Raw genomic sequence first — 19,898 nt, forward strand, 5'->3', positions numbered from 1 at the left:
CGTGGGTAGGCCGCATATTAGGAAGCGTACCGCCACCGGTTGACTCTTAGCTTATATTGTGGGTCATATTCCGGGTTATTCAGCAGGTTATTACGGGTTATCGTGACAAACTGAGAGCAGCGACTCCTACCGAGAGGCAGTTCCATTCCTAGTCGGCTTCGCATCGCAGGAAAGTCTCGCTTGATCTCGACGCGTTGGAGATTCAGGGACGTTTTTCCTTTCCTTTTTTTTTTCCTGTGCAAAGACGGCAGTGGGACGGGAGCGCAGGGAGTTTTTGAATTCCGAGCACATAATGGCTCGCCGCGGCATATTAGCTCATGGAAGGGCATAAAATGGGGGGATTTTTGAGGGACTGGTACCTCGCTCGAACGAATTTTTTTGTTATCGCGCAATTTTATCACAGCCGTTGTCTGGTATCACCAAATGTTGTCCGTTAAAACTTCGTCTTTCATAGTTGGGCGGTGTAATCAAACTAAAAGCGTTTGCAGTCAGACTCATACTGTATTGTTTATCCGAAGTTTTGAAATGATTAAAATATCCTCAAATAATGTTGCTTACACAGGGACATCTAGAGATAGGACTAGCCCGAAGAAAGTGCCAAAAAATGAATCACAAAGTGAAAAGCAATGAGAATAATGAGGAACACACAAACACGATAAGCATGCAAATAAAGATGTATGTTAAGCTTTACTGCACGTATAACATAAAACATCTCTAAATGTATTACCCAAAGAAAGAAACATAAATAAATAATTAATACAATAATACAGTAACACAAAAATACACAGGAACAAGCTGATAAAGTTGTAATAATGTTGATTTTTAAAACACCATTTCACAACTGGCTGGATGATAAATAAATTGAAATTATAAATAATAAAGCAAGGCGTTTGTAGATATTGGTGCTTATGTTTGACAGTTGTATCAGATATCTCTGAATTACTGTAAAAAAAAAAAAAAAAAATGATAAGTTTGTAAGGAAATTCGAGAATATCCTAAATGAGATATACACCTATCCTAAAAATATGACAATTTTCTTGAGCGCAGTCCACCCTTGGAAGGATAGCTGTTTCTACGTTCAAATTTTTATAGCCGATTTGTTGCTTTGTTTTCACGTTTACTCTGTATCTTTCTCGGTCCGGTTTTATCGGTTTATTTATCCTTCGCATTTATGCAAATTGATCGATAGTCAATTACTTCGCAATCACCGGCCGTATCGACTATAGCCATTCGCGACAGATATAATTAATTAGCCTGATGCTCTGCACTAATTAAATTAGTAGGCACGCGAGATTAAATGATCATCGTACTTGGCTATCGGTGTACGTATGTGGGGCAGTTGCATGAATGCCGGTACGTAAGTGATTGATTGCAACGCCGTAGAAGTGAAAATGTTTTCGCATTATTTCCCTGCAAAATGGGATTCGATCAGTCTAATCACGAGTGCTGATCTAGCCCATTCGAGCTACCCACATGGTCCGATTCGCGAGACAGTTATAGAACGCTAAATGCCCCGATCGTTACAGCGTCCGTTGGTATGATAAAAGCGGACGGCATGAGCTTCAATCGGAGCAGGAGACCTCCCTGCCTGGAATAGGGTCCACCCTTCGCGGTACTTTCTCCCTTTTTTGTCCTCTCCCCTCTAACTAACTCAGCCATGACGTTCAATCGGCGAACCGTGAGCAGTCAGACGAGATGAACGAAATAAGGATATACGATCCCAGGAGCGGAAACAGCGAGGCGTTTCCCGGACCATGGAGTGTTCAAAGATTATACGAATTCTCGAGCATAGTATCAGCCCCGGAGATTGATGGAGAAAAGTGCTCCTCGTCAAACTTTAAGGACTCATGAAGCGCTGTGACGTACTCGAGGCGGTATGGCGGCATCGTCGAATTATCTTTTGTTTTCGCGCAAGTGAGACCCATTGTTCCATCCTTCGTGAATGGAAACCGATTTTCATCTCTTCGGGAAAATTGCATGCTAAAGGTTGAACCAGGCTTGGTAAAGAGCCATCTTTAAGTGAAATAGATGCGGCGACGAAGAAGAACGATACACGTGGAATTGATAGGAGCGCTTAGTCTCCGGATCCCGAGTACTTTCTTCACGGTTCCACACCTCGCTCGTCACAACGTCCAGAAGTCGCTTACCACCACATCTCTCTGGCTCGTGTCTCTCGGGACAATTACCAAAACTGTGAATAGCGCCGCAGACCACTGAGTGACGTAGTGCTGGACATTGGAAGTTGAGAGACCGCTCTCTTCCACCACAGTTGCTGTACGTCGACACGCGCGGTTATATATCGGCAGATGTACGTAATTGTAGCCATTTATCGAGGGTATGGAGGGCGGCTTCTGGCTCTGGCGGCTGTCGACTGGCTCCTACGAGTCCTGCTGGCTGCGGATGGTAGACTGGAAAGTGTCTGCGGCTTAGACTTGAACTCGGCGGGCGTCTCGCCCAGTCGGAGCTGCAGCTGAGCGCGCAATTCATCACGGGATTGGATAGAGCATACGTATCTGTGTATGGGTACCGGGTACATGCGAGTATATAATACATAAATTATGACGCTGAGAGGAAAGGGGCACTGTACCAAAACCATGAAAACTGCAGGGAAGAGTCGCCGGCTCTCACGATGTGTAATGCGAGTACCAGCCGTGCGGATAAAATATGGAATCCACGGGTTAGAGACGATGCACGCTAAGAGGTGAAGGTCTGAACGAAAAGGAAGCGATGCGAAATTGCTAGAGAAATAGGAGGCGGATTTACCCCTGGGGCTTATGTTGGACCGTTACTGTTGATTCTTTGTTGCATTTTTCCTAGTCACGGGTTTACTTCTATTTTACTATTTGACTAAAATAATGTTTTCCAAGAAACGGTAAAGCTAGAATGCGAACACGAAACCACACTAGACCGAGTTCCTTTGCATTGCGTTTTATATGCTCAATTACGTTCGTATACAGTCAAAAGATAAACTCTCGGACACTCGAAATTGAACACATTTTTAGTGTGGACGAGTCGGGTTTTTAAAGGTCTTCGTTCTTGATCGCTTATGAAAGCGTCAACAGGATTTTTTGTACCGAATAGAGGCACAATATCAACTTTTCCAGTCTTCCTTACAACCAATTTCATGTAATGCGATCTTACACACCCTGTTCCACAAATTTTTTCCAAGTTCACGAGCCTGATGTTTATGGGGCTTGAGGATTTGGTTTTATGTTGGCTGTAAGATCAATAAGGAACTGGTCGAGACTGTCGTAATGCTCGTGATCAAAGATAGAATATACAAGCTCGTGTACAAACTAAACGATTTCAATTTCATTCGATGGAAAGATAAGCTGTCTCATTGCCAATATTTTAAACTAGAAAGTTGAAATTAGTCTATTGCAGAAGGCTGGCACAGTCCAAAATTCCCATAACCACAATTCTGTGGAATTATATTTTTTTCTACAAGTAAGTTTATCTCCGTGACATCTCATTCTTGCAATAAGATACGTATATCTCCGTCGCTTTTAATTTCGTCTAACAATAAACCGAGTCTGGCCAGTTCAAGCATCAAGATTAGGTTAGGCCGTGAGTTGAGCTGTACCGAATAAGATTGAAGCGGAGAGATTTGACTAACGTTTAAATCCAGAGGGAGGAGTTGTTTTAGTCAACGCCGAATAAGCTCAGAAAATATTAATTTCAAACTTTAATTGACTTCGTAACTCGAGATAACAGCTTTTCTTCCAAACTTCCATAGTTTTCGGTAGCCAAGTTAATAGTTAATTAAGGTCACTCTGAGAGGAATATTTTCCTTAGACATATCTGTATCCCCATTCTTTCTGTACTTTTTCTTATTCTCAAATCGCGCCAATTTCTGCCGCAGATATTTATAACTATCAAACATTTTTTGCTACGGAGGCGATATTTACTGTAATGGCACGCTGTTACGGTCCGCTAATTGAGGCTCATTACCCGAGTTTATAACAGGTTCCGTAATGTACGCTACGTTTCTTACATTATATCCTACTGCAAACATGTTTTTGGAGTGCTTCACAGTGCCCCAGCGGCAGACGGAGAACGAGTATGGTAGAGTACAAGGGGGACGATTTATTTCGCGATCGTAGCTTCCTTCGTCACATTTGTTTAATTATTATTTCTTGTTATTCAAATTAGTCAGATCATCGATCTCGACCGTATAATTTGCACTCGTAATTTCCAGATACGCGGTCTCCGACTTCAAATAAAATACGTTGAAATGAATGAAAGGCGCCAGATGGGCGTAATTATAAGATTGTTAATTATCCGGGAGTTGAAGGACTAATCAAAAACCGGTGAAATTTCAAAGCCATAATAATAGACATTGATGAGACAATTGAAACGGTAAAGATAACTTGAGTGAAATAAAAAAAATTCAATAAAAACGTATCAGCACGGTGATCAGTAATCCGTCTAGCTAGGCCAATGACCATCGCATTTTCTCCTCTGGCGATTACTCACGAATTATACACCTCGTGTTTACCTTCGGAGTCTTGTGTACTGTAAGCTCCATTTTTTTGTATAGATCCAACTTCTACTTATTTGCCAAGGGGATAATTACACTCGTGCCGTGGAGTACCGCAATGATACACAGGTCTGCGAAATTGAAAACTACATTAGCGTATTCATCAGCATTTTACTTGCTGCTCTATAAAAAAGGGTGGTCAAGAATTTGCGCCATTACAGAGTTTTTAAGCTTTCTGCCTGATATTAATGTAGTAAAATATTTTCGGTCTATTCCGAGTCGCGTTGAAACGATATCTGAACAGCCCGTGTAGGCGCAGACGGAAGTTTACACTGAGCTACGGAGAATGGCGTCTTAGTTCTTGCATGTAGCAGTAGATCAGACACGTCAGAGTAGCGTATAGGTATAAACGTACTCTGGGAGCAGTGAAATAATTGAGATTCATTCGAGACGCGATCGTGCTGCGGTGCCACTTGTAATTCTTTCCCACTGCCTCGCTGATCCGCGGGCACTTTTTTGTCTCGTCGTTTGTTGGAAATAGCTTGAGAAATACGAGAGAGCGAGAGAGAGAGAGAGAGAGAGAGAGAGAGAAAGAAAGGTGGACAGAGAGGTAGATAAAAAGAAAAGCAGACCGTCTGGAGGTGGTATTGCCCGGACAAAGTTAACTTTACGTTCAACATCTGCCCAGGAAGGTTAAAATTTCCCTCGGGATTATTCCAAGTTTGCCACGGGTGAGTATCTTTCGTCCTATTAGAGAAGGGAATCAAAATGCATTAAGAGCCGAGAAGTACTTGAACGTAGAATTGTCAACGATCCGATTACCTGACTGAAAAGTAAGACAAGAATCTTGAATTTCGGAGGATACTAGGACTTTGGCTATACCGCTAGAGGCCACGACGAAATAAATGAATAAAGACTCTTCGCCAGAAACAGAGGAAACTTATACGAAGGAAAAGTGCCGGGGAACCGTAGTCGTCCATCATCTTTGGTCCAGTAACCGATAAGGTGGCTAATTCGAAACGGCTCTAGTGCCAAATCCAACGCTTCATTGACTCTGGGTAACGGATGATGGAGACGGATTCACCGCTCCAATGTGTCACTCTTATTGAAAGGTTTCAAGTGACACGCGCTGGGAGCAAACATCGCAGGCACACGTGTACGAGAATTTCAATAATCAGACTCGTAATAGCGTGTAATTGAAAGGAAATTACAATCAGCCAGAGTGTGATTAAGATGGAAAGAAATTCCAGCTGAGTCAGGTGAAACTGTATGAAGGTATTCATTTCGGTGATTTTCACAAGTCCTTACAAATGAAAATTAGGGCTGTTTGCAAGGTTCAAGTAACTCTGACGTGATTCAGGGAAAAATCGAGTCGTGCCAGTTGCAGGCTCTACTTCATTTTGGCGTGTCGTCGGAAAGGCCGGATAACGAGCCTATAGACACTTGGAGGCAAGTGTAGTGGTTGGGTACACCACTTTGGAGATTTCATTAGGTTCGCGCGAGCGGAGCGTGGCTTTGAAAATTCCTCTTTAAAGCGCCGGATCAGACGGAATCTCGATAATGGGTGTGGAAGTAAAAGTTGACGAGAGAACGTGCCTGTGTGTATGTATTTCGGTGGAGGGACTTGAAATTTAAGACAACATTAACGGAAGTCGTGTGATTCTTAAATTTTACCGACAAGAATATCTTGATATTGAAATCATAGCGAAGAACGCCCATGAATATTATTCAGGTATTAAAAGTAATACAAGGAATATAATCCAAAATCGATAAAGCTTGATAGAATAAATTTCCATCGCTCAACGACGAAGAAGCTCGAGATATAGGCGGAAAGATTTTCTTCATTAACAACGATACAGATACAAGTTCGTGCACTTACATGGAGGAGAGAAATTATTATTGCGAGATTGTTTAAAGGGTGAAATAACGGTCAACATCAACTACAGATGCAGTATAAATCCGTGCCCTACAATCGTCACACAATGCAGGCTACTAAAAACAAAATGGTATTGCTTGAAATACTTTGCCGCAGTTTATTTTTTTTTTCACTTCGTTTTACGCAGCGCTGAAAATGATACCTGCCTCTGGCACATGCAGAGCGGAAACCTTGCATTTCTCCCTCTATTTAACCGTCGTAAAAAGTTATGTGCGTGATAGGCGGTTTAGAGTATATGCTTCAGAATTATCACTCAGACAATTTATTAATTTTTGTTGTTGGAATCGGGTTACATAAGAATACATGGAAAAAGAGTCACGGTTTGAATAGGATTAGCGGTACAGTCAGTACCTCACGTTATGCGGTAACAAATTCAATTATTCTCCAAAGACGATCAGAATTGGGCTTAGCAACGACCAGAACTTTTACGGGGATGGGAAGAGGGCGGCGTAGTGGGGAAAGGAGCATAAGAACTCGCACCGCATAAAATTAGAAACATGATTAATCACGCGTAAGATGGTGAGGTCTATGGATGACTGAGCATATATATGTATATATTTTTCGCTCTCCTGTTATGCGGTCGCGGGCCGCCTTGGAACCGCGTGAAGTAAACCACCACTTTCAATGGAAAGGGTGGAGTCGAAACTCACGCTTTGAACGAGATGGACAATGGAAGGAACTAACCAAAGAACCTGTAACGCAGGCTTCAACCAGACTGTAACTAACGTTCGCAGAGATGATTGCGTTTACAAAGCATTAGGTTAATTGCCTTCTAACATAACACACAGATACCTAACCTAACCACGTTTTTTGTGTCTATAAACAACAGAGTTAACTCGACATGAACAGTTCTATAGATTTCAACATCACGATACGCTAATGAAAATCTATACTTGACTTACGAAATCGCCGAATGAACAGCGTCTACAATGATCGTAGTTCGTTACCGTTGCTCCTTTTTCATACTTCGTTTGCTAATCAATTAAAAAAATTCTAAGGACGTGACAGTATGTGAAGAAAAAGAAAAAAAAGAACAACAGACAATCAAGTGACTCGTATTAACGAATAACTGACGTATAATTTCGAAAATTGGTTCATTGTTGCAGGTCCGCCAACTACGAGAACTCCACCAAGACTTGTGAGCTATCCGATATGGATCGGTTGACTGTTGCTGGTTCCGGCGCCTTCCAAACAGCAAACGGCTTCGACTATTTGGAGAACCATTGCGTCGAAGAGCCAATGAAGCTCTGCGAATTCAAGAAGTTGACCGGTCGAATTCTGAAAACGGTAGATTCAGTTTACCAGGATGTTGGATCGGCCGACGAGTGTCGTGAACTTTGCCTCAATTCGCCTTTCCGTTGTCACACCTACGATTACGGCGACACCGGTGACATGGTTTGCCGCCTCAGTCATCACTCTCGCGCGACCCTCACTGACATTCAGGTAAGACTTCGATTAACACTTGACGGCATCTCATTCGTTATGCTATCCCACCTTGGTATACACTCTCGTACAGTATACTGGATGTAGTATCAATCCGCGGGTCGGGGTCTCGCTATGTTATGATCAAAAGACGCCATTTGAAAACGTCAAGGTAGAACGTAATTCTGGAAAGGAGAGAAATTCCTACTACGAATCTATCCCTTCACGGAATCCAGTGAAAGGATTTCATGAACTTTGTAGGTGTGGGATTGCAGATTGTGATTTGATTTGATTTGATATTCATACTACGGCCAAATTTATGAAATTCTGCTAAGCGATCGTGTAACTTTTGTAGTTGCGACTGCAGTCTTCGAATACGCTTGTTTTGTTGCATAGGAACCTTATCTAGACGTACCCGAAGGATCAAGCTACGAGCTGAGCTCCTGTTACAACGTAACGATAGACTGCCAGGCCGGTCAAATGGTCGCCCACATCCAGACTAGCAAGCTTTTCAACGGTAAAATCTACGCCAAAGGCTCCCCGAATTCTTGCGTCGAAGATGTGAAGTCCGATCTCGAGTTCGAGCTGCGCATGGCCTACGACGACCTTGAATGCAACATCCGTCAACAGGGTCTCGGCAGATACATGAACGACATTGTCATCCAGCACCACGACACTATAGTGACGAGTTCCGATCTTGGTCTAGCCATAACCTGTCTCTACGACCTGACCAACAAGACGGTGTCCAATGAGGTTGACCTCGGCGTTCACGGGGAGATCACTCCCGCCCTATCGGAAGAGGTGATCGTCGACTCGCCTAATGTGGCGATGAAGATTACCGATCGCAGTGGAAACGACGTCGTGCGCTCTGCCGAGGTTGGAGACCCCCTGGCCCTCAAGTTCCAGATACTGAATCCCAACAGCCCGTACGAGATCTTCGTCCGCGAATTGGTGGCGATGGATGGCGTCGACTCCAGCGAGATCGAACTTATCGACGCACGCGGATGTCCTACCGATCACCTGATTATGGGTCCACTCTATAAGTTACCCACCACTGGCAAGGTAAGCGCAGCAAAGACATTATTCGCTTGTGAGAATTACTGTTTTTCATCGGAACCCTCAGGTCTCATATTTAGGACTCAGTTCAAGGTCTGCGGGAAAGATGAGACACCTTGGAAACTACAAAATGTAACTTTATGGAGAAAAATCGTTCGCGTATATTATAAGGTGCATCAAATGTTCAGAAAATGCTAATTCCGATTCAACGGTTTCACCGTTCTTCGACCTTATTCGAGTTCCAGCAGACCGAAAAAAAATTTTAGTTGCAAATTGGTCTAGCTAGAATAGAAGCACCGGGAGATGTAATGCATCGTCGTGTAGGTACGTGGATGGAATGCGCTGGTTGAAGAGAAAAACCGAAATTACCGTGCGGTTACGTATTGTTCTAACAAATTTACGAGTCTGGAGAGATTGCGTGGAAGGTAAATTACGTTGGCAAGTTATGCGGGAAAAATTTCTCGCCATCTGAACGTATAGAAAGCAGGTTTTGGAGTTTTTTTTTCCAGACATTTACTCTCAACTTCATCTAGATTTAATTACGATGAAGACGAGTGAGTGCAGCTCTTACGAACGCAGAGAATATAACATTCAGGAAATGGGGTGGGGGGATTTTACGTTCCAGAAAGATTTAGATAGCATTCGTTGAAGAAGCCTAATAAATGGTAGAAGTACCTACGCTACCGGTTGCAATGGGACTGGTTTAATAGATGGTGTTGTAGATCTGGTCATTTTGCAAGATAATGTGGCTCGGTTCGCCGCAAGCGTACGCGAACGCCGTGAGCGAAAGCAATAGAACGAAATAAGTGAAGGCAAATGAGAATGAAATGAAAAAGGTGAAAAGAAATGGTACACATAATCTCTGCCGTCCGCGGAACAGCCAATGAAAGTCGACCAGAAGCGGCCAGGGTGTAGCGTCTCGTTAGCAGCGCCGTTCCACGTCATTTACCACAAAGAACGCCACAATATTGCTTTATTAGAAAGTAATATGAGTTACACGCAACACAGAGGGAATTTCGTTGATAGCTCGTCGGACATTTTGCAAATTTAAAACGCGGTTGTTTTTACCGTGTGCGAGAGTATTTCCATGGTTAGTTGAACCTCTGAAACCACATATACGATGCACGTTTTTTCACGATTCTTTCCAGTCAAGTTTTTCGGTTCTACTTTCATCTGCCTGATCGAATGACAATTAACTCGTGATTAAATCATGAAAAATAATTTTAACATGGACTTCTCGCGTTCTTATTTTTTGAGCAAAGCTTGCAATATACTTTGCCTTGCAATATTACTACACCGGTAGGAATTCGATAAAAGTTTCGCCTGGTATGTGTGTCACGTTTGCCGTAGACCTCCCATTTTACAACCGGTTTGAATTAAATTGGGAACATTTCTCAGCCTTGCGTGGATTTCGGCTGAGTTTAGAAGTGGACAGAATCGGCTAAAAGGTTCAAAAGTTAGGGGCGTATAATGAAAACGGACGTGTCTACAAATCCACCTAGGTATTGTGGTAACTCTGAGAGTAAGAGAGACAGAGAGAGAGAGAGAGAGAGAGAGAAAAGTACTGTGAAAAACGAGTTTCGTAAGTGAGTAATATCGTTTACGGCGAAGGTTGTGGCAATTTACAAGATCCTGCAAGTTGTTCGTTCTCATTTGCAAATTGACCGTGTTCCCCGATCCACGCCCGGATCAGAACTACAAGAAATCTGATAATCGCAAAACTAAAAAAAAAAAAAAATGTAAAAAAAAAATTAAAAATAAAAACTGTCTTCAAAAATAATTACGATTAAAAACCTGTTCACGATGCTTACAGACTTCTTTTGTCACTCGGCTGCATTTCGAAGCGGTTCATATTTGCGGCAAACATCGCTTCTAGGTGTAAAAAGTACCGCAAGTCGACGGTTAAAATTATTCGAAATCTCCGTTATTTGCTCATCTAATTAGGTTGGACTTCATATTCGCAAAAAGTAGTCACGCCATGTACAACATCGTTTTCGATTAAATATCTTGGTATTTCGGTTTCTTTATATTCCGATTTGGCAATCTGTATAACATATGACGGAGGTTATTGATACAGCATGCGAAATCGTTACTGTTTGTTACGTGATATTTTTTTAACGGTTTAAATAATTTGTGTAAACAATAAAAAAAAAAAAAAAAAACGGAGTACACATGTACGTGCTTTATGTAACCTGAAATTATCGACATCGGCGAAATAGGGACGGAGGGAAGCCAACGTACCCCGCTGTTCACTCGAAAACACCTTGTACATGTATGTAAGCTACACCCGCCAACCTATTAAACTCCCCCCGGTGAGTTCGGATTGCGCGCAAAATGCCCTCACGTAATTAATTCCCATTCGAAACTGAGCTGCGTCACAGCAGTTGACAAGAAGAGGCCAAATTTCCGGTACGATTATCGAGAAGTAGGAGCGACCGATGAATACGTGACGGGTGTCGCTGCAGATTGGTTTCAGAGTGATTTGCAGAATTGATTGACTTTCGAGGGTTCGTGTAAATATCACATTTCAGGGGAGATGGACCGGTCGAAATTTATGTATCGTCCTGAAATCTGACAGGATGAGTTACCGCCACTCAAACAAACCCGTGCTCGTTAGCCTTCCGGTTATGTTAACATGTACTTTTGTATCTTCACGCATCCAACAACATCGGAACGATCTTGTTTCAGATCCTTTTATCCCACTTCGACGCCTTCAAGTTCCCGAGTTCCGAAGTGGTACAATTCCGTGCCCTGGTGACCCCGTGCATGCCGAGCTGTGAGCCAGTGCAGTGCGACCAGGAAGAATCGACGGGTGATCTGCGTTCCGTGATCTCATTCGGTCGTCGGCGCCGACGTGCGGCATCCCAGTCGCGAGACGACCTCCTGGTGGTGCAGTCGATCCAGATAACCGATAAGTTCGGGTTCGAGCGGGACGGCAAGACCGGTAACGCGACGGCGACGAAGGACACGATCTTCGTCGAGTCGGAGGCCGTGAACGGCATCTGCATCAACCTAGGCGAAGCGATAGTCGCCGGAACGGTATTTCTCGTCGCTCAAATAGCCATCATCGCGGCGTGGACCTTCACATGGCAGCGACGTCGACAGATTCTGAAACACCAGGAAGCGCTCTCGGTGTCGGTCTCGGTGCCGGGTATGCACGCGGGCATTCCTGGACGTGCGGACAGCCTTTGCAAGCTCTACGACGCTGGTTATTCACGCCGGTTCTAACGGGGTGAGCATGGAACTCAAATGCGCCATTGATTTACCGCCTACTTATCGTGTAGTAGCTGCCTTCCACAGGCTACGCCGAATGTCATTGGTTGCGCGAATATCGAGACTTGCAACGGTAACTATAGGAAGTCGATAATGCGTCGGAAGATTATTAGCGTCAAGATAGATGATTTTGTCCGAACGGGACGAGACAGATTGTCCCGTTCGAACGAAAGAACAATAATAAGTAATTCGCGTTCACTCTTCGTTCTCGAGTAATTTACTCGTGAATGGACAATGGGCCTGATATAATATCGTGAAACGAGATCGCTTTTCGCCGTGTAATAGGTACCACTTTGGAGCGAGTTGCAGAGAATACTGGATAACGCGTCGTTGCCCACCTACGTCAACGATTTTTAAGGTCTTTTCAATGCTGCCGTATCGCGGCATTCTTATGTAACGAACCGTAACTGCAGTACTATTTGGGTGCGCGGCCTGGCACCGCGTAAATTTTTCGTTTTTTCTTTCTATTGTATACCCCACAGTTCAATGCTGATCCCATTCGTCAGAAATGGAAAAGTAGAACGGTGTTTATTCGGTGAACGCTTCTATTTACCAACGATTCGTTATTAGAATCACTTTTGCCGTCAATGGTGAATTTATACGAAGATGATGGAGGATCGACAACTCAATTTAGTGATGGGAATCGTCCTACGCCATTGACAGAAAAAAAAAAAAAAAAAAAAACTGCCAAGTTCCGAGCCACACTTGGAATGTAAGCTTACATACAGTACCAGATTGAATATTGTATTGACTGCCTTTGACTGCCTTTGAATGCCTTTGAATACCTTTTGCAGCAGTGAAAAGACCTACAAATCGAACAAAAGTTTGAGCGCAAAGACGAAGCGCGGAACGACTCGGTAAGGTCAATTTATCATTAGCTTAATCGTCCCACTGCGTACGAGTCGAGACGCACAACGGGGCGGACTAACGCGATGTACGTTCGCATCACAGAAGCTGGATCGCGTCAGAGATGATGGGGGTATATTGGTGTATTTGCAACGAACCGCAGATTCTAATTAGCATAGGGAATCAAGCGTGATTATGCAGATGTGCCGGAGAGTGGGATATCAAGGGAGTGGCGAAGTACGTATACAGCAGCTAGGGGTTACACCGGAGGGTGCATGCGCGCAAAGGGGAGCCGGGCAGCGCGGAAGGTTAATTGCCTCTTGTGGCGGCATCTCCTGTGCCTGAGCCGAGCACGCGAGGGGGGGTTGGGTATCCGGGTGAGGTCAAGAGGGCCCAGCCCACTGGGCCAGTTGGATCGTATCAAGGATATCTCCATCCGCCGAACCGTCTCTGTGCCACTTTGAGCTTCGCCGTGTGACCCCATCCTCCTTCGAGTTGACCTTAGCAACGTCACGGCGTCGCGCCCGCGCCAAGCATATAAATCTGAACTCGCTCCAACGTGGGTAACTGCCACCGTGCATACTTGCCGTTACTTCTCCAACAACAACCGGGGCCTTTTCTGTACCTCAGCCGCGATATACGCGTGTCTTCGCGCCGCGTACGTGCGTACGTAGTTACGATCATTACGAGATCACGTATCAAGTGTGGGGAGTGACTTTGCTCCCAGCACCTCCTTCGATGCGTCGTCGTTGGATCGTTGGGGTACAGTGTCCGGGTGTCTCGACGAAAATGCGATCGGTTTCGTTTCATTGAATTTTAATATTGACGAAGATGAAGATAAGGTTTATAAATTTCATCGAAACTGAGGGGCCATCGCGTGTCACGTTTCCCCCTCGGTTTTATGCTTATGGTGAGAGCGTAGTGCCAATTATACGAGTTTGGTGGGCCAGTATCTGCTGAACACGCGTAATGGGTTTGTACGCTGAAAATGTACGTGTATGCACAGTGCGCACTGCATACCCCCTATTTCGTATTTGAGTATTTTGTACATGACACACACGTATACTGCCTACTGCAATACTAGTATACATTAAATATACACGTGTCTTCTGTTGCCTGAGCGGGGCTAAAGAAGCGCCGCGAAACACTTTTCATCGACTTGATCGAACTGCATTATCATAGCTACATTGACGCGCGTTCGATGCAACTCAATGGAAACTGTCTAAGAATATTGATTTATATCGTAATAACTACTATTACTGCTGCTACTACGACTACTACTACTATGATTAATGTTACTGAGTACTACATATTATTATATACATACGCTATCACATCATTTTAATCAGTATACCATTATTAATGTTATTATTAAAAATATTACAACTTTTCTTTATAATTATTAATATTCATATCACGATAAAAACACATTATGATGTATGAAAATCCGAGCGCCGTCACCTGTGCAAGGTTAGAGTTCGTCTCGTCGCAGATGTTGAGCGTGAGAGTTGGAGTCGAGATGAACAGTATAAGAGTGTACGGTAGTGAGAAGAGAAGAAGAGAAGTGACGGTAAAAGGCGAAAGAGTAAAGAAGAAGTGAAAAAAAAAGGAAGAGAAAAATGAAAGGAATAAAAAAAGCAGAAAAGACGACGAAGAAAGACGAAAGGTATAATATTAGGCTCGAGGACGACCGCTTTTCCTCAAATTGGACTCCGCGGCGACAGGTTTGCATGAATACCACTGAGTCTTTTCATAATGAGTATGTTTCCGAGCAGTGCCTCTCTCCCTACGCCTATGATATAACGCGTAAGAGGTAACTGCCAAATGCCTGAACATAGACGTCGGTGCTTGTCCTCGAGCCTGAGGTGCGCGCCTAGCTGGTCCAAGTCGGCGGAGGCTGGGACATACCCGAGTCTGCTCTGTACCATGACAACCGTGAATTTTTTTTTCTCCTCCCGCCCTTTTGCCCCCCCCCCCCCCCCCCCAAACCTTAGTCCGCATCACCCGTCAACCTTGCTCCTCCGACTCCGGAGGAGCCACTTTACGTAAAACTCCACCAGATTAAACTATTTTAATCATCTCAACAGCCGTCACGCACAGAGCCGACCCGGCGACCGAGCCTCCACATTGCGTCGCACCACGAGTACTCGTGCTTATTTATTATTTACATCACACAGCCACACTCGCGCGTTTATTTTTTCACCATACGCGCAAAGCAGTTTTATAATTACATTTGTACGACGTATCAAATTAACGGTAACTCTATTAGTACTTACATATGATTATTGTGACTTTGTGTAATTGTTTTTGTTTGTGTTTTTTTTTTCAAATTTATTATTATGATGTTTTTTTTTTAGTACTTCAGAGTTGTTTCCTACAGTAACGATCAACGTCGTGCGTGTCCATTACCAGGACATTGTACTATGACGTATATATACTATGTGGTAAAACGAAATAAACTCATTTTCTAACGAATGTCAGAAATCGCCTTGCTTGTTTGAAAACTTATTTCGTCCCTTCACCATCCTGTCACACCATAACCATATAACTATAATCCCGTTTCACCGCATTCCAGACGTTCGTGTCTATCTTCCTGGCGAGACCTTTTGCACGTTGAGCAAAATCCACTCGCGAAGGATTCGGATTGTTACAACCCGGCGTGGGTGTGTGTGTATAATGTATATATATATACACATGGAAATAAGGGAAATAAAATTCGTCGGCCGAGGACTCGAGGATTTGGGAAATTCGTATACCCCGAGGTATAATTGGTCGAACTAAGGTCGCATCACTCCAGCGCCTATATAATTAATGAACTTTTCCCAATGACATTGGGTCAACGACTCCCGATCCATCTCGAGTTTCACTGCGAACGAATCAATTTGGGAGCGAAAATCGTTCTTGTGTTCCCATTCCGACGTACGAGCCCGGTAGTTCGTATAAGGGTGAGTATGTTTTCAGCAGTTCGGGCAAGGGGCGAGACTGCGATGGCGAGAGAGCGAGAGAGCGAACAAGAGCAGAATAGCGATCGAGAATATAGGGTTGAGTGGGAGGAGGGGGAGGGTGGGGGAATAGAGGGATTCACACGTCCCTGGTGTGCGGCAATATCAACAGGAGGAGAAATATCACCAGAGTCTGCCGAGTGGCTGAATACCTCCGCCACAGGGTTATCGACCCGCAACAGCGAACGCTAGTTGGTCGACGTAAAAGTCTTGATAGGTTCCTGGTATTTCCGGAGATCGCGGTGACGAGCCGATGGCTCGGTGCCGACGGCGGTTGGCTTAGGAGACACCAAGACGCAGTGGCTTTGCCTTCGACGGGCTCCTAGACTATCCGGATACTGCTTTCGGTCGATGGTTGCCACATTCGCGCCTGCAGTTTTCCTTGTAGAGCAGCTCAGCCATCGCTATTACTCTCCTATACGTCCCTGTGTGTGGGTGTACGCTCCAGGTAATCGAAACTCTTCGTCTGAGTCCCCTATCTGCGCCTTCCACCGCGAAGTGTCCTCGTGCACGAGGTTTGGCTGTTGTACTATCTGATTATCGCGGTTACTGAAGTTTCGATGGTAGAACATTTGCGATTTAGGTTTCGGAGGGACGGCCGAGGAGTCTCTGAGATTCACGACGTAGGACAAATCGGTTGTACCTGGCGGATTCGGTGCCGCATTATTCCTTCTTCGGTGATCCATCCGGCTTTGCGGAACCGACGGCAACTGAGGATAGTCGAACATCTCTTCATGCGAAGTTAAACCAATGAACAGCAACAGAGATTTTCAATCGATATTCTGCGAAGAAAACGTTCGACAAATCATTTCCAATACTTTCATGCTACTTTGCTGATAAAAGCTCTTCAACGCGTATACCTCGCGAAGAATGCATTGCGCAACTTTTTACCGGTGAGTTATTTGATCTCGAACTTGGCAGAAAGGGGATTCCACCACCCGCAGAACGTGTGCAAGTTTGCTCACTCCTAAGTTGAGGAATAAAAGGAGGGGAGAAAAATGTGACCGATCCTTTCAGGTGAAAATTAAGAAACACGTAAGCAGTCCAACATCGGGAATAAAAAAGAAAAACACTATCCCAAACTTGATTCACCAGAATTCGCACGTACCAGACTTTTCCGGGTTTTCCGCCGATGAATCTGGCGCCAGTGCAGGAGACTTTCAGAAAACACTCTGTACATACGCGTATCAGACGGCATTTTACTCGGTCGTGCTCGCCAGCACTCAGACAGAGCCAGACTGTGACGTGCCAAGGAGCTACGTCGCGTGCAGCACAGCGTACAGATCCGCCGACACTCTAACGTCAACAGCCAACGGACTCTCCGTCTCAAAATGGAACAACAACTATGAACCGGTCCTCTCTGTCAAAGCACTAGTGTTCGCTGGTACAATAGGCCAGACGGATAGATTTGACGAATTTGAGTACCTACGTATGGGTGAAGCGAAATCTCGAGCTCAATCAGGTCGAAACTGAGATCCTAGAGGTACCCAGAGTTTGGTTCTAGGACAATTTATTGCTGTTGCATTTGTGTCTCCGCTGTTCAAAAACGAGCAGAGATTATTATTTAATTATAGGTAAAAATATAAAATTTATGATACCATACCCCTCGAATTCAACGTAGTACAAAGGTGCATCAATCATATTTGAATTCGGTTATATTTTCGTTAAACATTCGTTTTATTGAAATATTACGTACAGAATGTAAAATGTTGAATGTAGATCCGACGGTTGTTCCACGCTTCGGTACATACTCTGCGCAATACTTATTTCAAAAACATACTCGAAATCGTACGTACGACCAGAGCAGAATGGGTTTCGTACAAACGAACCGTTTGTATCGATGACAATATGTGCCTACGGGCTGTACATGCGCAGGGTATAAAGGTAACGCTATTCGTTTTGTCGTGTGATTGAAAATTGGATTTATTAGATCGAATTTCCACACGGAGTGTGACATCGCTTGGTCATTATTCACTCAACGTCGCGGGACTTGGAAGGCCAGAGAGAAGGTCTTAGATATAATGCGCAGCCATTTATCAAAAGGCAAACCCGCACGATCGACAGTTCCCGAGGGCTTTCGGCAAGGGTGCCAAATTCCACGTCTCGTCCTGACCATCCGGCCTGTCTATCCGAAGGCAATTATACATTTATTAACCTTCCCACTGTTGATCGATCGCTCCAAGGAGTCTGCGAGCTTCGCTAACCCTGGATCACCGGCCGAATGCGCGATTGTCTAGCTTACTGTCGTCTGCTTCCGGACAAAATGCAATCCCTATCCTGCGGGACGAGGTTCAGGAATGGCCAAGGTAAGTATCGGCCACGTCCAGACCCAGAGTGCACGGAGTGTGGACTGCGGAGTGTTTGAGAGGAGACCCGTTGTCGAGGAGGTGGACCCGCATTCCCAGGGGGCGGCCGAGCGAGTACTTGCGCGAACACTCCTCGGACCCTCCGTTCGATCTCCACCGTGCCTATTACCTCGAAGTGCGGCGTTGTTGCCGAAGCAAAACCGAACAACAGTGGCTCAGTTTTCTCCCGGGGTTTTCCGAGCTCCGTCTCTTGTTGTTATCCCCGCGTTTTTGGGCCTCGAGTATCGATTTCGCCGTCAAGAAGAGATGGGAGGGGTGAGGAACTTCCAACGACGAAAAAGAAATTAGCGACGAAGATCGCGCGCGGTTTTGCTATTTTCGCCGAAGAGGCGACGCGCGGTAGTGTTCTTTTGTTGAGCCCCGAACGAACCCGACGAGACCTTTATGATATCAAAGATCGCGGTGGTTTTCCCTTGTTCCCGACGTGAACGGCGGAAGATAAGCGGAGTAAATAATACCAGCTCCCGTTCTCCTATTTTTATTCCGCTCTTCAAAAGCACGCGCGAGCGCTTCCGCTTTCTTGCCATTTTCCGGGCAACTGCAGGGTGAACACTACGGGATGTCGTCTTTGAACTCCACGACGCTGATAAACACGAGGCTTCTGCGAAACTCGGGCAAATTCCTGCCATTTCACGTTCAAACTCTTTGCGCTACACGTAAGATTCCCAGCGTGCATCAAGCCGCAAACTTTGAACAACAAATCAAGTTTACCTCCGGTGGAAAGGATAAGCAGTCTAATAATTTCGATTTCTGTCCAGCTGTTAAAGTGCACACAGACTTCCGTCGTTGCTGTACTCGTTATCTTCGCGATCTACCGTCACACATGTCGTCAGGGTGAAAACTGGCTCCCTGGAAGACAATAGCGGATGCACCAGGATAGTACGGATAACCGGGTAAAAGTTGCTTTTCGCGCGCAACACGGCGAGGTCAGGGATTCTCTCTTTTATGTACTTGCTTCATCGAAACAATCTCTCTTCACGATCTAAATGTCGCAGCTATAGTCATCTAGAATCCATTGTTTCACCCAGCCGAGTAGAGCTCGCGACACTTGCAGCAGGCACGTCGATACGCCGTGTATTAATACCTGGGCGTTGTACTCCATACCGGATCCTGTTCAGATGCACATGTAAGTAAATTTCGTAACGTGCATTAATTTGAATTATTGCTGAAAAGAGCCAAGATGGTTATACACGAAAATTGAGGCAGTTTCGCATGATGTTAATTTGTATAGTTAATTTGAAATTTTGTACATCCCCACAAAAGCCGACTCGACGAATGCAGAATTATACTTTTTAGTTGCAATAAAAATTCACCATAGTCGAGTTTCGTCCATTATTTACTCCGGAGTGAAGGAAAGCGGAATTATTTATTACCCAGAGGCAAAGCCGAGCGCGTCCCAGATGCAAAATTTGAAGAGGTTGGGAACGTCACGTTAGCCGGTTCGTCGAACGTTTCACCCGTATAACGATCATTAGTGGGCTAAGCTTTTATTAGGGGATAGAGGACAATATGTTACA

General features: G+C 44.7%; 2 protein-coding genes across 11 annotated transcripts in view; one reads left to right on the forward strand and one right to left on the reverse strand.

Moving 5' to 3' along the window:
• The window catches only part of neo (neyo), a 94,564-nt gene extending 79,873 nt beyond the window's left edge, over positions 1-14,691 (forward strand). For both annotated transcript variants that reach the window (XM_046618039.2, XM_046618040.2), the window contains exons 4-6: positions 7,523-7,859; positions 8,235-8,900; positions 11,583-14,691. In XM_046618039.2, the coding sequence (XP_046473995.1) occupies positions 7,523-7,859; positions 8,235-8,900; positions 11,583-12,122 (1,543 nt within the window). In that variant the 3' untranslated portion in view covers positions 12,123-14,691. The remainder of the gene's footprint in view (positions 1-7,522; positions 7,860-8,234; positions 8,901-11,582) is intronic.
• The window catches only part of Atg16 (Autophagy-related 16), a 237,960-nt gene that overhangs the window by 106,256 nt on the left and 111,806 nt on the right, over positions 1-19,898 (reverse strand). The gene's annotated exons all lie outside the window — the stretch shown is intronic.

The sequence above is a fragment of the Neodiprion pinetum genome, chromosome 3, assembly GCF_021155775.2.
Source record: "Neodiprion pinetum isolate iyNeoPine1 chromosome 3, iyNeoPine1.2, whole genome shotgun sequence".
In the NCBI taxonomy this organism is placed as follows: Eukaryota; Metazoa; Arthropoda; class Insecta; order Hymenoptera; family Diprionidae; genus Neodiprion; species Neodiprion pinetum.